General features: G+C 32.3%; 1 protein-coding gene across 10 annotated transcripts in view; it reads left to right on the top strand.

The window, feature by feature from the left end:
• Window positions 1-20,123, top strand: part of LOC126756554 (matrix metalloproteinase-14) — a 55,514-nt gene extending 35,391 nt beyond the window's left edge. For 5 of the 10 annotated variants that reach the window (XM_050469702.1, XM_050469701.1, XM_050469703.1 and 2 more), the window contains exons 3-7: window positions 10,231-10,637; window positions 10,800-11,341; window positions 11,403-11,779; window positions 11,874-12,039; window positions 19,017-20,123. In XM_050469702.1, the coding sequence (XP_050325659.1) occupies window positions 10,231-10,637; window positions 10,800-11,341; window positions 11,403-11,779; window positions 11,874-12,039; window positions 19,017-19,168 (1,644 nt within the window). In that variant the 3' untranslated portion in view covers window positions 19,169-20,123. The other 5 variants (XM_050469706.1, XM_050469705.1, XM_050469708.1 and 2 more) reach the window with 5 other exon arrangements.
• Window positions 20,124-20,182: the final 59 nt, after the last annotated feature.

Raw genomic sequence — 20,182 nt, 5'->3', positions numbered from 1 at the left:
TACAATAACAAATAACAATACCCCTAGGCATATAACATTAGCTTCCAACAAAGAACTTAATGATTATTCCAACGGAAATTTTGTGATTCCAGAATTTGAAAAAAACAAGGCTATTAAATCTAACTACTGACTTCTTGAATATACTTTCCACTAGTTATTTTTTAATTGCAATTCATCACAAATCAATTAAAATACACACATATGTATATACACATATGTATACTCGTATACAGTGAACAAAAATAAAACTTGACTTGCATTGACTTTGAAGGAATTTTTCCTTTGAACTATTTCAGCTTTTAAACTGCAATTAAGATTAACAGTATGACCATTTCAAATATTTTTTGTATTAAAAAAAGCTTAACAATAAATCAAATTAATGTTATCGATTGCAAAAAATTAAACTCACCTTTGAGCAGCCAAAAAAAAACTTGTGCACTTACGTTGGTAACACTTTAAACGCAGTTATCAAGAAGATACCGTTATTCTTGTTTGGTATTATTTGAATATGGTCAAAATGTATTCTTTGGTATGCGATATTATTTTATTTTCAAAACAAACACATACTCTTGTTCAGTATATTATTGCTAAATAAAAAGGATTGGTGGAGTTAGAAGACTTGATGCTAGTAGAATACCCAAAAAAATGTGCATGAAGGTAAAGTTGTTCGGAGTGTCAAAGAGCACCTCAAAATATCCGCTGTCGCTAACGTCAACGAGTTGGAGGAAGCTAACATTGCAAAATTTTAGAGCATTAACGCCACGAAACCAACCACGCTTGTCGAAGAGAAACATTGAGAAACGTTAGTCAGGCAATAAGGCAATGGCTTATAATATATTCAGTAAGGCTAACCTCTTTCCTGATTGAGGAGATTCATGGACGTCGATAAGGCAAATGGCTAAGTTTAGAATAAAGCAATGGCTGTTAGTCTTATTTTGAATCCCCACAACCGGGAAGAGGCTAGCATTGCTGAGTATATTATACAAATGTTGTGGCACTATAAATATATACATATTTATTTTTTGAGCAAAAAATGTAAATTCCGTGTTCTCGACTTAAACTGTTTTGTCAATCAAGTACTTTTAATTGTGCAAACTGAGAATGCAGCACGATTCGGTCACACCCGAGATTTTTGTTTTTTACACGATGCTGAACTTAAATCACGAATATAATATAAGATAGAATGCAATGATTTTTTTCATGGTTCTCCAAATGCTTATGTACATCTATAAAATTCAACTATGTGTGTGTTGCTGGGCACGCCAGCCTTATTGTTTTCTATGCATCTTATCTCTAGGCGTTTTACTTCTTATTAGAAGTTTACTTCGCCCAATACAATTTTCAATTTTCTCGTAATAAAATTAAAAGTAAAATAATCATCTTAAAAATAATATTCCTTCATGGAGCAAGGGCGTAATATTACGACTTAAAATATCATATACTAAGTTTAAATTAAAAGTATATCGATTTGGATAATAATCCAAAGTTATGATCTAATTGTAATTCTTAACGCAAGTGCTGAGCGTTTTCTAAGGCAGAAAGCACTTGCGTTCTCGTAGTCATTTACATCTTTTATTATTATTGCCAAAGCGCTACTTCTGCTTTGAGCTTCGATTTTTGCAGTTCTTGGTTTCTTGGCAAGGTTTTCCCAGAACGTCTAACTGGGCACTCAATGAGCACAGTTTTATCTTTTACTTCTCAGCTTGGGTTTAATTTTGGTATCTTCTTCTTCTTAATTGGCGTAGACACCGCTTACGCGATTATAGCCGAGTTAACAACAGCGCGTCAGTCGTTTCTTCTTTTCGCTACGTGGCGACAATTGGATATTCCAAGCGAAGCCAGGTCCTTCTCCACTTGGTCCTTCCAACGGAGTGGAGGTCTTCCTCTTCCTCTGCTTCCCCCGGCACCTTATTTCGTTTGCCATGGTCGTCATCAAAAGATGAGAGACCCCATCCGAGGCTTGTTGTTTCTTTTCATTAGGGGTGTTTTTTTACGCCCAGCGCATAACCCTATGTAGGGGATGTTTCGCCTTCTCACTTTAGCTCGCCTTCGAACGGATGTTCTTAGGCTACCCAGAGGTTACTTGGTCAAAGACCGGAAGTTGTGAGCTGCTTGAGCCATGTGTAAAAGAATCGTTTCTGGCCACTCCCAAGTGAATGGCGATCAGAGAACTTTCCTCACTTGCGTGAACTTCTACACATGACTCCATCCTCCAGTGATATCAGCTGACTCAAATTGAAACTTTCACGAACTTCATCGCAAAAGCGCGTTTTTAAATCTTGCATTACCGTGTCAATGAGTGGAATGTGCGCAGATACTCTGTGGAATTCTGCACAGCTTTGAGGTGGGTGATTGATTGTTTCGATGACTCTGACGACAACATGTTCTGGGTTTTTTTCACTTTAATATCTAATTCTTAGCCATCTTAAAAAAACTTTATTAAAGTGATGATCAGCATGCATTTTTCGTGTGTTTAGCCTTGCAACCAATGTTGCTATGACGTTTGATGCTTTCCAAAGGTCGATTGATTCGTTCTGCAGAATTACACTAAGTGGCTGCGTCAGTGACAAAACATAACTGAAACAGAAAATGCCAGGAATAAACTCGAAGTTATAAAATTCATAAGAAATAAAAATTTTTCCCAAAAATAATCAAACTTCAACCGTTAATATCTTTTAAACGGTTGGGTTTACGAAAAAATCATAATAGACCTTTTTTGTAGAGCATTCAATTTGCTACAAAATCTAAGAAACAAGATATTTTTTCAAGTAGTTGGAAGCGAGATAAAAATTTTTCTATCTGATAATAAGAAAAAAAAAAACTGTATGTAGGAGGACCTTCCCGTTACAATTAAAAACTCATGTTTGGAGAGGCTTTCTTAGAGGTGTCTAAGAACCTATTTTTCCAAGTACGAAACGAAAAAAAAAAATTTTTTTTTTTGAATCACTCTAATATACATATGTATGTATGTATGTATATACATATGTACATATTACTATGATCAAATTGAAAGTATACTCGTAGAGTAGAGTCTAACGCACTGATCTGACCTCATTAGAACAATAAAAAGCAGGAAGAGTACTTCTATAGCAATATTTGGTAGCTTCATTAACATTTTTGGAGTACTATTATCGTGTCCTGAAGACTTTTTTGAACTCAGCTCATTCATTTATTTAATTCCAAAAGTTGAGGTCTTAGGAAAGAAGAGCGACTCGTTAGCGGTATCGGACAAAATGAATAGCTTTTTCTGAATAGCGATTTTCTAGGTGGTTTTCGAAGCGAATTTTCATATAGCGAACTTCAATTGGAGCTGAATGAAAAGGCAGCGATTTATCTGACTTTCAATAATATGATCATTATAAGTTCACAATATTACATAATCTTTGGCCATGGTACACACGAAATGCTACAATAAAATATTCATTGCAATGAAATTAGATATGTACTTGTACATATAAGTATATATTTGTATATCGTCACCTGAAATGCAAAATAACGTATCATCAAAAAATTCAAAATTGAGTGTCTTATTGATTACGATTCACTACTTCAAATTATATACATAATATTACATATGTCCAACATTTTCAGCTTCTGTGCTCAGATATAAACCAGTTTTAATCAATTTTAAACTTTTTTTTCACTCATGTTCCATTTTATTCCGTGTTTCATTCTTGCCACAGTAAATTTCCGAAAATGTTGTTACGTTCTTTTGCATTTCAGGTGACGATATGTAATATTGTTTACGAGTAAAGGCGAAAACGCTATTGCCGGTACAAGAATCCAAGGGATTGCACTTTGATTTAACTTTGAAAATAATTGATACAAATATTTTGTCAATAGAAAAAGTAATGAAATTTCGATTGGCATTTTGCACAAAATTATACGTTTTATGGTTCAGGAATTACGTCAGAGAAAATGTGACATACTTATTTTTATATATACATATATGTATATATATATATATATAATTTTTATATATGTATATATGTATAGAAGTTATACATACATATATGTATGTACATTTATGGATCTCTAAATGTATTAAGTGAAAATTATATGAGCAATATCAGCTACTATGTGTATAAACCGTTTTATAAACCCTCTGTACACATATAAATACACATATGTATGTAATTGAGAATGCATATATGTACGTATGTATGCATGTAATTTGCACACGTACATATGTATATACAATATACTTACATTAGAGAGATTACAAATATTGGCGTGTTACACGCAACGTACAAGGACATATAGAAATTTATACGAATATATCGAAATATATTTATATAGTAATTAGTTGACATACATATGTATGTATACACATTAATGGTATGTACATATGTATATACCCATTTTGTTTCCAAATTTATATACCCTGAATAGGATATTTTAAGTTTGTCATGAAGTTACCCAAAAGGAAACGTCTAAAGTTTTGCAAAAGTTATTTTCCCTCCAAGAAGTTTATCCTGTCGCCTCCAATATCGCACCACTATTGATATATGTACATAGCTGCCATACAAGCTGATCGATATAAATCAAACCTTTGACCGTTCATGTTTATCATATGTATGTACGTATAGTTAATACGTAATAAGAAAAGCACCTGTGAAGGGTATTAAGGTTTGGGTGTAGGCGAAGTTAAGAGGTTTTGTTGTATAGGGTAAGAACATAATATATGTATGTAATTCGTCCTCTGAAAAGTTTAATGTATGTATCTCCTAAACCACTAAGGCTACAACAACGAAATTCGCCCAGCACAAATACTACAAAAACTCCTACCGACAGTGTGAAAATGGTTGAAATCGGATGAAAAGCCCCGCTCACTACCCATATAACGGTACTGTTCAAAACTACTAAACGCGCGATATCCACTTATCAAGGCTTTATAGGAGCCGATGCAAAAATTGACGATGGGCGTGGCACCGCGCTAAATCCCATATCTCGGGACCCTTCAGACCGATTTCGACAAAATTTCTTAGCCAAGGCTTTATAGGAGCCGGTGCAAAAATTGGATGACCACCTTTTTGGTAAAATCCCATACCTCTAGACCCTACAGATCGATATCGATTTGGTACATGGCATTCTTTTCATATTCTTATTACGTTGTGAAAATGTGCGAAACCAAGCCTACTTCCCATTTAGCACAATTTTAAATACTATCACGTGATTCGTTCAGTTTCCAGTACACAAATCAAGAAGAAATTAATAATAATGCCTTTAGTGTATGCCATCTTATGACCAAAAATTATATATATACATACATATATACATATGTAATACCTAGAATCAAGACCATTTGACGAACAATTCGGTCATTTTAGTAACAACTTGACCAATATTTCCAATTATTGAAGTGTAAAATATGTCTTTCTGTATATTTATAGAATATTACTCCTACTGCTATCATTAAAGTAATAAATGCTCTCCTAAGCAATCTAAAAATGCTTTCCAACAACAAACAATAAAGAGTAATTTAATGATCGAATATATTTTTAAATCACAGATCTTTTAATTTGTCTTTCTAGCTATTTAGCTATTAAGATTTTTCTGCCTGGAGAATTATAAGGAAAAAACAAATTCACAAAATGATTTTTAATGGCGTTAATATGAAATTGAATGAAATGAAGCATTTCTCCATCACTTCACTTTCCTGTTCTCAGATCACAAAGGAATGCTCACTAGGAAGAAATTTTCGTCGAATGAAAAGGTGATCGCCGAAACTGAGAACTATTTTGAAGCAAAGGAAAACTCATACTAAAAAAAAATGGTATCGAAACGTTGGAAAGTCGCGATAATCAGTGTATCACCCTTGAAGGAAGCTATGCTGAAAGGAAGAAGCGAAATTTGCCAAAAGAAAAATGCTTTTTAATATGGGGAGGATTTTTGGGATTTTTCAATTGACCTGTTATTTTATTTTCCCAAAGAATAACGTAAAATATCATATTAAATGCTATGAACTGAATGACTAGAAAGAAAATATATTTGTGTAGGAACTGATATGTAAACAAGTAAGGAAGGGTTTGGTTCAGGTGCAACCGAACATTTCATACTCTTGCAACTTACACAAATCAAAGCCAGGGGAATAATATTTTATGTTGTAAAACGTCAACCTGAGGATCGAAATCCAAGAAATGTAAATATACATACATATGTATGTATACAACTCCTATACTGACAGACACATAAGGTTTGTTAGAAAAACAATGATTTTCGTTTTTACATTTATAAAAAATATACAATGGTTTTCGTTTTTCTAACAAACCTTATATGTCTGTCAGTATAGGTATATGTATTATATGGAGGTTGGGGTAGTATGGATCCGATTTTATCTGTTTTCCCAATAGCACCTACTATTATTATGCCCCATAGGTAGGTAGGAGTGCAGCCCTATCGGGCTCAATTAGCACTTGATGTGCCCCATACTTAAAAAAACAATCATATAGAGTAAATCAACCGGATTTTCGAGAATCCTGATATTAAATATATAGGGGCTAAGTCAAGTTTTCGCACAAATTGATCTATTTAAAACACAAATGGACACTATTATAAGTAAAACACGCCCTCTTATTTATGTTGAGATAACTCACATATTGGCCGATATATACGCTACAAAGACACCGTGAATTTCGATTATCTTTATCAGGGGTGTTGTGGATAAGAATTGCTTAGCTGTCAGAATTGCAAATCAATTCTGATTTTCAATGGTGTCACAGAATCTGAATACATTAGGTATATGGGGAGCTAAGGGAAGTATTAATCCGATTCAACGCATTTTTGACATACAGACATACCATTGTCAGAGCAGTACTATCCCTGAATTTCAATTATATATGCACATATCTCAGGCATTGGCCGATACAAAAGTCAACTAAAGGTACCGGGGTACTAATATTCGGTACCCAGGGGCTTGAACACTTTGTATTGGATTTGAACAACTTTTGGTCATAAGGTGACATACACTAAAGGCATTATTCGTGCAAAGTTTAATCCTGTTTTATTTATAAATATATATATATATATATATATATATATATATATATATATATATATATATATATGTATATATATATATATATATATATATATAATAAGAGGTTTATGGCTATATACATATGCATATATTAACATACATACGCATGCATATATATCTAAAGAAGTCCCACATATTTATAATGCTTTTTATTGCGTTTTAGTATTTTAATCAAGCTCTCAGCTGTTTTTGAATTCGCAATTTAGTGCTATCCTAAAAGTTTTTTTCATTACCGGACGGTTGAACGAGTATTACTTACTCGATTTTCAAAAATACTCACGTAGCTCGGTAAACATACATACATATCAATAATTATATGGCAATGTTTTGTTTCAGTGAATGCATAGGAAATGTTCAGTAGGAAGTCTAGCTGTGGAGTGTTAATAAAAAATTATCGCATATAGAATAATAATAAATGCTTTTTAAACCGATTGCGCGTTGATTGTTAACTTCGTATAAAATATGCACACATATGACGTACATATTATTTACGTATTTACAAATTTAGTATATACGGACTACCCGCACACAAAGACAGGTTTATATACATACATATGTACATATATGTATGTAAATCCATGCGCATGCGTCAGCTTGAAATTAATGTATGTATGTACATATGTATGTATGTACATTTGCATTAATTAAACGAACGTCAACAGGTAAATGAACTTAAACACGAGTATATCAGTTTAATAATTTTTGTTCCTATGGTATGGGAAAAAACTCCCACTGTTCTAAAAATCTATTACAAAAGTTATGGTTCTAATAACCTTTCGCCCTCAATATTTTTTCTATTCAAATTACTTCGAAATAAATCTATATTGAACTTTCAACAATATAGATACTTTGAAACGATTTCTTTAATCTGAAATATTTCATTGTTATACCTTTCTATGTAGGTATATATGTATATATGTACACATTACATACATAAATAGATCATATATATATTATATTAATTTATTTCATTCGAACATAAACATACTTAAACCTACGTACATATGTACGTGCTTAAATCTACATACGCACTTATATAGGTTTACTTTTATTTTTACTACAAAAGAGTAAAAATTACTTATATAATCACCTAATATCTTTCATCGCATTGCAAATATAAATTTTTATCATCAATATATATACATATAATATATGTATAACACTTGCTTAACACACATACCCAGCGTCCGAAGTAAAGTAATTGCAAACTACCGTACTTAGCAACTGGTAGGAACTGCAAGCGCTACTATTCGGTTGACTGTTCTTTATTTAAGCAGGTTCATTTATGTGCTGTTCTTCTAGCAGGCATCAGAAATCTACACAGTACCATATTAGTTCAAAAAATACACAAAAAAATTCCATGAAGGAAAATCATCGACGAAAGTCGCGAAGAGCTTTCTAAAATGCGTTCTTTTCGCGGAAAGAAAATTTTCTTTTAAAGAAAACACGCATGCGTCAGAGTACATAGTAGCGCACAGTTTGTTCGAATAACTACTCTGCAATGCTTGTCGAATCGAAGACCGCGACTGCGTTTGGTATAAGTCGGATGGATTACAATTACGGTATGTCTAGTTGCGTACTGGTCGATTTTATTACCAATTCGATATTGCAAGGTAAATTTGCATATCGCATAAGTATACAATATATTATGTGTACGTTATAATTGTATGTGAATAATAATTGTTCTCAAACCTTTGTGCTTCTAACCAAGGGAAAAATATTTAACTAGCCTTATCTGGCAATAATTCATACATTTCGGCAAGATAAATGTGTTGGAAAACAAAAAGTATATTGATAATGTACGATATACTGTTGTTTCTACAATATATACAATTCAGACGAATTGAGTTATAGCGAATATTATAGTATCTCCACAACCTTTTTTTTAATACATGGATAGTTCGTCAGTTATCTTCCAACATTAAGGTCTAGACCAGAAAGAAATTAAAAAAAAAAATCGATTTTTTTTTATATTTTCAAAGTTTAACTATTCAAGAATATGTGTACAAGAGGATTTTTCAAAATTCAAATTATTTTCGGAGATATAGGCATTTTTCTGACCCGGCATCCAAACTGGTTCGGCCGGAACTAATCGAACAAAAGACTTTACGCGAAACTTTAAACGCGTCTCAAAACTGACTTTTTCGGAACGACACCCACGATTTCTCAGGTTCTACTGGACCGATTTACTTGAAATTTTTTTAGAGTCTTCTTTATAGGTTTGTCTATGGTTGGAACTAGCCCCATCCCCAAATTTTAATAATATTTTTTTTTTTTGGTTTCAGATAACTAGCAGGATTGAAATCATGGGTATGGTCACGTGGAAATTTGTAGAGACCCCCCACTTCGTCAGCTCATAATTTTTGAAATTTTTTACTTTTTTTAGTTTTTAATTTTTTTCTGTTCTCTTCTAATATACCAGAATACCCCCTTAAAAACTTCAATATATAAGTATTTACATTTATAAAATTAATACCCAACATCATTTTCCAATTACTTTACCAACTTTGAATAATTACACTAAAATTCACGATTATGGAACAACGTAGAGAACACTGCAGTGCTCCAGTCGATGTAGTGTTGCCAAAACAAAAAATAAATAATAAGTACAATACAAAAATTACATTTTTGTAGGTAATTAATAGGCTCTGCTGTGACTAATCCACGACACTTAGTGTTTTAATGAATTGTATAATATGTTTTGTTCGTTAGAACGTGCCACTTTCATGTAACTAATTACTAATGCAGACTAGAAGTACTGTAGTATAGGAGACAATTATTAAGAGAAAGTAAAATTTAGGCAAAATAATTAGACAATAAGTTATTATCTCATAATAGATGGTATAATAATGAAAATTATTCTTACATGAATATTGAACAAATGCTTATGTTTTGAAATATAAATTTTTTTTATTTATGAATTGTTATGACTTTTAACATAAAACGTTAGAAAGTAGCTTATGTAAATCGGTTCAGCCGTTCTTGAATTATAAATATACACAGAAATAGCGAAATCGAGGGTAATTTTGCAAAACAGGCCGCCGTTAGGACCTTCTCCAGGACTAAAGGAATACGCGTGGAAATTTTCACGTCTTTTTGTGCTGTGGTTCATTTTTATATATAAGATATACAAATGATTCGAATATGTATGTACCAAAATGTTAAAATTGAAAATGTCCTTACCTTTCCAGATTTATCTATCACAATTCGGTTATCTGCCTGCATCAGCCCGTAATCCTGCAAACGGCGGTTTACTTGATGCAACCACATGGACTAAAGCTGTGCAAGATTTCCAGAGTTTTGCTGGCTTAAATGTAACCGGAGACTTGGATGGAGAAACTTTGGAGCTAATGTCATTGCCACGGTGTGGTGTTAGGGATAAGGTGGGATTTGGCACCGATAGTCGTTCCAAGCGATACGCTTTACAGGGAAGCAGGTGGCGTGTTAAGGCTTTGACATATAAGATTTCTAAATATCCTAAACGACTCAAACGTAACGATGTTGACGCCGAAATAGCACGTGCTTTCAGTGTATGGAGCGATTTCACAGATTTATCATTTACTCCGAAAGCTTCTGGACCAGTTCACATTGAAATTAAGTAAGCATTTTTACTAACAAATACAAACCGTTTTTAGTTGAATTTAATTCATATGTACATTATGTATATCATATATGTATGTATGTACATATATAAGTAGTTATACACCACGGTCATTGAATAACTTCAAATTTAAGTCAATAAGTAATATCTATTTTACAGATTCGTTGAAAGCGAACATGGGGATGGTGACGCATTTGATGGGGTCGGTGGTACCTTGGCACACGCATTCTTTCCTGTCTTTGGCGGTGATGCACATTTTGATGATGCTGAGTTATGGACAATTAGATCAAGTACTGGCACAAACCTTTTCCAAGTTGCAGCCCACGAATTTGGCCATTCATTGGGCTTGTCTCACTCAGATGTGCGTTCTGCTTTGATGGCACCGTTTTATCGTGGATTTGATCCCGTATTTAAACTTGACTCCGACGACGTTCTAGCTATTCAAGCTCTGTATGGTAAGAAAACTGTCGGAGTTGCTGATCGTGGTGGTTTCCCAAAAACTACCCAAAGGCCAGTGATTTCAGCACCGAAAGTTCCACGGGACGACCTCATTTGCAAAGATCCAAAAGTTGACACTTTATTTAATTCGGCCGATGGACAAACATATGCATTCAAAGGAAACAAATATTATAGGCTTACTGAAAACTCCATTGCGGACGGTTATCCCAAGCTTATATCGGATGGCTGGGCGGGTTTACCTGGTAAAAAAAAATTAAAAAAATATAATGTAATATCCAAATACATTTGTGATTTTTTAAATAGGCGATATAGATGCAGCATTTACATACAAAAATGGCAAGACATACTTCTTCAAGGGTACCAAATATTGGCGTTACAATGGACGACAAATGGATGGTGATTATCCAAAAGAAATTAGTGAAGGATTTACAGGAATACCAGATCATTTGGATGCAGCTATGGTTTGGGGAGGTAATGGCAAAATTTACTTCTACAAGGGTAGTAAATTTTGGCGCTTCGACCCACTAAAGCGGCCGCCAGTTAAATCAAGTTATCCAAAACCCATCTCAAATTGGGAAGGCCTGCCAAATAATATTGATGCTGCATTGCAGTACACCAATGGCTATACATACTTTTTCAAGGGTGATAAATACTACAGATTCAACGACAGAACATTTTCGGTAATTTCTTTTTTTTTTTTTAGCTCATAGATTTAAGCTGATACATATTGAAAACTGAGCTAAATTAATTACACAAATTATCTTTATTGAATAGGTGGACGCGGCAAATCCGCCATTCCCTCGACCATCTGCCCACTGGTGGTTCGGATGCAAAAATGTGCCGTCATCAACAGGTAATATAATTGAAAATTCCTACGAACCATTTTTGCACTCGGCATACAACAATGATGAAAATGACGAATCACTACAATTCGAAGCAGGTGAGTGGAACCGACCGAGGAGCACATTGTGAGATTGAAAAATGCAATCAGCCGTTAAATATTTATATCACAACTAATGTAAAGTTGTTAACTTCATAAGATCTCTTACCCGTTTTATAATTCATTTAATTAGGAATAATTTGAAATTTCTTTGAAATGTTACAAAAAGGATCAATATGGTATGTCACATCTCATCGAGTTATATAATATGTGTTTATATATGTATTGGTCTTAATTCATTACTTACTGTGTTGTTTTTTGTGTTACCTTTAATGTATAAGTGCTTACATGAAATAGACGAATCTGGATGTGTTAAAGTGTTCATTTGCGCTGTTATAAATTTATTCCAACTGATACTGGTTAAATGGAACAAAGCCTCATAATACCTTTTTCACAAACAATGCATGTTATATCATATAGTATCAAAATTGAATTTTTAAAATCACCGCAGAGTACCAATAAAATTTCATATACTATGCCCTATAACAACCACCTCTCATTCCTATCTCTCTCTAAGAACATACGAATATATGTAATAATAATATATAGTAAGTATGTGATTTAAAATTCTTTTTTTTTTCAATTGCGTGAAAACTATTATACTAAATGGAGACATAATTCTTAAAACAAAAATGTACGAAGTTCAAATGTATATGTGCTAATTCATTAAATCTTTCTAACAAGATAACATCAAAAATGCCTTAGTATATTAACAATTTGAAATATGATAAATAAATAATCATATGATCATTTCGCCAGTAATCGTATGTAATCGACTCTAAATAATCAATCATTTTACAGCACGGCAATTTATGTAGCAAACAAATAATTCCTTTATTGAATTTTAATAATCATTGGCAATATTAGTAACTCAATTAGTTTGTGAATATTAATTTTATGCTCATCCTATTCTCATTTAACTTGTCGCTTAAACATAGTAGGGCTCTCATTGAATTTCTCATCCCGATGATTCAACATACCGTTAAGAAAACAATATAATACTTGATAACCTTAAAAATTTAGTACAAACATAAACGATGCTCACTTAAACCAACTGAATACAGAACTCACAAGTTTCTTCGGAAACGGTAACCTGGTCGGTTTCACTAATCTACAATTGGAGAATAGTGATTATATATATATAAATATAACACATATATTATAAACAAAATGCAAATCCTATAAGATAAAAAATAAGCAGTATTTAACAATGTAATTAACAAACGCACTTGATTTATCTGTCGCACGGGTATAAAAAGCTTATTTACTAATCAGGGAGCATAATATTAATTTTGCTGAAGCAGACTCATAACATATGTATGAAGTTTTGGAGCTTTTATTAACATAATGCTATTGTAACACTTCTTTTAAACATTTAGAATAATGCGTGAGGTTCCAGCCTAATATCAAACCAACAAATAGCAAAAAGAGACAACATACACCATATACATTACAGATTCATCAATGTCCGTCTATCCGTCTGTCTATGTATACGCGAAGTAGTTCCCCAGTCTCGCTCTGAAATTTTGCACACGATCTTTCCTGCCAATTAAGCCGCTCACTTGTCGTAAACCCCCATATCGGACCACAATAGCATACCATATACATATCTGCCATACAAACTGAACGATCAAAATCAAGTTCTTTCACAGAAGACTTTTTTAACTAACAGCGAACCTTCACGAAACTCAGTATGGGCTATTGCTCAAGGCAGTCAACTAATATTGATGACATTTTCCAAATCGGACCACTATACCATGTAGCTATCATTAAAACTGAACAATCAAAATCAGGTTCTTCTATTGAAACTTTTTTAATTGTGAAGAGTAGTTACCTTTTTATAATTTTTTTATGCATTAAACATTATAAAATTAGTACCTTCCTGATTGCAGAAAACGTAGAAGAATCGTTAACTTGTAGTAATCGTTATATGTCGAATAGACAGGAATACGGGTCATAAGCACATGTAAAGATATGTTCAATGGCGTTTAAAATGGTAGTTGAATAGTAGCCAAATATTACTTTTCATTTATCTGATATTCTAAATCCTCATGCGGAGTATACATATACATATATGTACATATATCTATGTATATAAAAGAAAGTCGTGTTAGGTACAACATTTATAACTCAAGAACGGCTGAACGGCTGAACGATTTAGCTGAAAATTGGTGGGGAGGTAGCTTAGGACCAGGATAAGGACATATTATACTCTTTATCTCTTTATGTTCAAATTCAATACAATTCATAAATACAAAAAATATATTTTAAATCATAAGCATTTGTTCAAAATTCATGTAAGAATCATTTGAAAATGATTGGTTCACCAAAAATGCAATATCTTAACTAACTGTCATAATCTTAATAATAGAAATCATATAGAAGGTATTAGTGGTACTAACTATGTATCAGCCACACAAAAATACTAATATATACATATGTACATATACATGTATATATGTATATACATGTATGTATATGTACATACCAGAGAACTGCAACGAGTAATAAATTTTTGTTCATAATCGATTATTGATCTATCTAATTCTATCAGTTCGATTCATGTACACGAATCAAACCGGTTGTCTTCAATCAGAGAGCAACTTTGAATCAGCGATCCGCTTATACATGATTTGTTTATGAACGTTCGCATTAGCATTGCCACACATGATTCAAATCAATCCAGCAGAAAATTTGCTGTACTCGTAGCTTCCACGCAGTTACAGATTCGTTCGATTCAAGCAATCGTCGCAATGCTATGAACTGCCATGATACGATTTGAATCGAAGTCAGCCATACCGTTTACTCGATAGTGATTGCCGAATATCAGATTGTTCATGTCGCATCAAATCAGTTGACGCTGGTCGGTACTCGAACTGTTCAACAATGTTGTCTATGATGAACTGAATTGATTTGATCGTCTTTTTGGCTGTTTGCTCTCATTTAATCATACTCGCTGCTGCTTTCTGGTACATAATATATGCTACATTTGCACGGATTCAAAAAAGTGCAAATACTGTTTTCATAAGTTCAAAAAAATTATATCTTGCAATTAAATAACGGTTATTTAGTAATATCTTTTCCATATGCAAGTTTTTATTCATATTTTCATTTTATATAATTATTCGACTGTAATCGATTTCGGCATGTCCGTTTGCTTTATTGGGCAGTAGTAACTAATTGAAACTTAAACTAATTTGCTTAAAATAAATTGCATAACAAATGCTTGCTATTTTTATATTGTTAAGGTTATAATATCTATAAATGAATGCCGATTTTCACTGTTATTTTAGTCGTATTATATATATATATGTATATACATATATGCTTAGTATATGTATAGGTACATTCATAACTGTTTCCATCCTTGAGGTTGCAAATTGTCTATGCACTCCGCACTGTACTTCTGAGTAAATAACTTTGATCGGTTAGGCACCGCTTTATCTTGAGATAGTTTTTAAAAATGTATGACATCTAAAACACATTTTGTTGAATTTGGTTTATTTTGCAGGCATTAAAAAACGTGGCTGAACTCACAAATTCCTTTATTTCATACAAATATGTATGTAGTTACAAATATAGAATACCTAACTTAGAACACATTTGAAGGTAAAAAATCAAGGTTTAAGTAGTATATGCGAAATGTAGGCACGGATATACTTATTTGTTGCCAACAAACAATGTATGCATCAATTCGTGTATACAAAAGCAACCAGATGTGTTGATGGTTGAGTATGGTGAATCGGCGTGCGTATGTCTTAGGCTATCATCTCTCATCAATGCAGATATGTATGTAGCTGCGAGTAGTTTTAAAAGAATTAGACGTGTTTTTACAAATAGCTTAATTAATTCAGTAGCAACTATAAGTATTTACATGCACTAATATGTTTGTTTAGAAAATTATTATAGTACGAGTAGTATTTATACAAATTCGTAGTGAGTAGTTTAGAGGGATACTGCAGCTCAATGTATGTAGTTATATCCATAAATGTATTTTTTTATGCACACTATCGAAGTAAATATGTATAAATTTTTATTTAAATAATTCTTACATTTCTTTTTTGCCACGATCACATACAAACATATATTTGCGACGAAAAAATTGCCACTGTTGTGAACTGTGAAATTTTTAAATATTTTTACAAATGAAAGATGAGAATCCTGGCAGAGGGAATATCCCTGGTTGGATGTGGAACATAGCGAATTCCTTCTTTTAATTGTGTCATAAATATTTCTTAGTTGTATCCAACGATAACTTTTTAAACATAAAAATAGTGGAATAGTGGAAAACTAAAGAGACAACGTAAAAGTTAAATAAAATAGTGTAAGAATAATAAGGGTCTTAGAACAATATTGCTTGTAAATTTGTTAGTTAATTTTTGTGTGCAAAGCAACTAAAGTTGCTAATTATCATCTATACCGTGTAAAATCGTGGAACTAGGCAGACAATCCAGCACATCGCTATTATCATCCAGCTTCCTCATTCATCAAAACATTACATATCGCTTGTCTTCGTCAAACTACTTATGTCCAGCTCATGGAGGTTGTGCGTCCTGCAGCAGTAGCAACAGTTGACGCTGCACTATTACGAGTAAAATTAATGCCAAGAAAGAGAAAACTAGCGCTTACTTCTGTGGTCGCACCGTCTCCATGCCGTATTTCCTGCTTACATGCGACGAGTATTAATATGACAAGATTGCTTGCTAAGCCACAACACCACACGTACGTGAGAGTTATTATTTATTGTCGATTGCTAGTACATTTAAGCATAATTAAGTAGAAACTTTCTTTTTCATATTTATTGATTTCGTAGCTAAGAAAAACTTGTCATTAAGAGATTTTTCAGTTAAATATTATTGGATTATTATGTGTAATAATTTCTTATCAAAAGCTTACACGCGATGTTTAGAGCATTCCTGATAAATCCAAAATTATATGCCCAAACAAATTTCTGCCAAAACCATTGTCCTAACTCTGGCATGAACGAGCTTTACACAAGATTCTTCAGTGGAATCGAATACAATAATTAAATCTCTTAATGAATTTATGTGTATATGCTTTTGTTATATACATACATACGTATATGTAAATGTACTATATTACTATATAAATATTTATATATTTCAGCCAATATTATTTATAATGCTAATATTTGTTATATTATAATATAAAGCGCCACATCTCCTGAGCATTAAATTAATACATCTAATTTATTTCAATACTTGGGGATTATTTACATAGGAGATTAACAGATGTTCATTACCTTGTACAGCAATATAACGATGAAAATTAATCCTTGGTCATTTTACTAATATTCATTCCAAATCATGATTAATACAAAGTGCAAAAAGGATGCATGAAATCGTCATTATTTAAAATTGATCTTTTCTAGCAGAGAAATTTTGAAACATCCATGAAATATATTTGCAAAAACTTTGGGATAAATATATAATTCTTCGTTGATCTTTCAAATTAAATTTTCACGAATAATCGAGCGCTCATTTAAATATTATTATTAATTTTATTTTTTAAAAAATCATAATTAGAACCCACGTAAAAAGATACATTTAAATACCAGATAGACAGATAAACAAAATCAATTTAGGGCTTTCTACTTTAAAATTTTTCCCTCTTGTCTGCTATGCTTTTTTTCTCATTATAAGTAGGTATGTACATATATTCTTTAAAAAGTTATGTTTATAAATACTTTGATTTTTCAAAACGCAGTAGGCCTTACGCACTTGCACGAATTCAACGAACTCTTCTTTAACTTCAATACCAAAGAAAGACTTTAATTTTACGTTATTTTCATTCGCTTACAAATTCAAATAATAATATATTTTTTCTTGAAGGTTATCCTTTCGTTTTAAAAACGCTACTTTTACATTGTTCAAGATCGATTTCACTCTACAAAGATAATACCTCCGTATTATGCTTAATGTATATGATTATCAACTTGTAGGTGACAAAATACGCATTTTTCGTTTTTTTTTTTTTGAAGAGCCAAATAAAAATAATTTATAATCTTATTCATTCGATCATTACCTGTCCATATAGGTATTCAAATCGATCGATTCATACGTTTGGGAGAAATATTCCTCACCTGCTCTGAAAACAGCGATGCCGTTTGAATATCTCCACCCGTTTACGCCAATTTTTGATGACCCGGTGCAGCACTTTGGCTGGAGTTTCGGCTATAGTACGCTGAATGTTGCTTCGAGCTCCTCGAGCGTTGCTGGTCGATTGGCGTAAACCTTTGATTTAACATACCCCCAGAGATAATAATCAAATCTAGTCAAATCGCATGACCTTGGCGACCATTTGAGTGGGTAATTTCTCGAAATTAACGAGTCGCCAAACTTTGCACTCAATAGTCGTGAGATAAGAGTCACAGAGTCTCGATTTCATCAAATTTCGAAAGAAATAAGACGTGATGATGCCGCCATACCACAATCCCCAACAAACGGTAAATTTTGGGAGATGCAATTGCTTTTCCTGAACTTGAATGTATCCCCGTATTGACGGTCATATCTCCCAGAAAAATACCGATTTCCAAACTCCTAAATTAAAGACTACTTCAAAAAAAAAAATAGGATTGCAATAATTTCAAGCACTATGTTTATATCTTTATAAAATAATATTGTAATGTTAAAGACAAGTCTACACATACCTTCAACATTATTTGAATGTATTAATAGACATAATATAGCAAATTATTATTTATTTTTATTTTAGTCCATTGTGAAAAACAAACACAGACTCCCGAAGTCTGTTCTATGCCAAAGCTCCTAAGTAAGGAATGGCTTTTTAAAGCAATAAATAGTAATTTTTATATTTCATGGGGGAAAAGTTCTATCCCGTTATGCATACTTTAATTTAATATACAATAGTATAGAAAATATTCAAGTTAATCTACAAAAAAGTTAGTAGAGTATAATAATAAACATATAATATAATTATATACATTTCATAAACAGGAAATGATGATCATCAAGCCCATGACGAGTCTCCGGAAGCCGATGTTTCGAGACAAAGCAATTCTGCGAACAAATATTATACATCACACAACTGGAGTATGTTCTTGGCGACGTCTTTGATGGTGCTTATTTATAATTTTAAAAGTAGATAAAAATCACGCAGACTAAAGAAATGGATATTAACATACATAATATAACGCCAAATATATGAGCAGAGAAATTGTATACTCACCTCCTTCGAGTTCAATAAATGACCGCACCTCCTCCCTCCTTAAGTGTTTGAAACTTATGTACACGAAAATTAGCTTTAAAGAAATGTATAAATAACTGTAATTACGTACATATGTACTTAGATCATAATTATACCTATAAGCTCATTTCTTAGTTTTAGCAATTCAAACAAATTGTGACATTTTATCTAACTTAGTTTAGCCGATAAACTTTAGTTTTCCAAGTAAAAGCATTTGTGGTAATGGGGCAGAAGAATGACCCAATAGTTCTAAAATATGTGAAAAGTGCAAAAACATCATTGTTGAAAATTCCGAATTTTGCAAGTCGAGTTCTAAACAAATCTAAATAGATCTTTTCTAGTGAGTTTTTAATACAAAGTCGACAAAGGTATATTTTTGAAACCAAATTTACCCTTTTGTTATTAGGTTTCAAATATTTTTTACTTAATATATTAAACCATCTAAAGTGCTCTCTTAAGAATTTCTCTTAACCGAGTACAGTTTTCGTGCCTAGGCGGCCCAGAAATGTTCACATGTACATAATTAAATATTGTATTTCATCATAACATAAGTAAAAGTATTTAATTTTGTTAATATGCAATTTTCTGCCTTAAACCCATTGTAAAGCAAATTGTAACTTTCAATAATATTTTTTATAAATAAGAAATTTATGTAAGTTGGGAATTATAATAACATTTTTATTATTATTTCCTAGTTTTTGTACATTTTATTGTGTGAGAGACGTTTCCAAACCACGGAATTAATATTTAACTCCAGATATCGAAGTCATGATAGGTTTGTTCAAATGTTTGTATATACTTTTGTAAATAAGCTCAAATGGAATTTTCGCAAAATACATACTTACATTAAAATTCAACTGTTTTATTTTACTTACATACATATGTATATTTTCATTTCGGGGTAAAGCAACAACTA

The sequence above is a fragment of the Bactrocera neohumeralis genome, chromosome 4 (assembly GCF_024586455.1).
Source record: "Bactrocera neohumeralis isolate Rockhampton chromosome 4, APGP_CSIRO_Bneo_wtdbg2-racon-allhic-juicebox.fasta_v2, whole genome shotgun sequence".
Taxonomy (NCBI): Eukaryota; Metazoa; Arthropoda; class Insecta; order Diptera; family Tephritidae; genus Bactrocera; species Bactrocera neohumeralis.
This window is presented reverse-complemented; position numbering and strand designations above follow the sequence as displayed.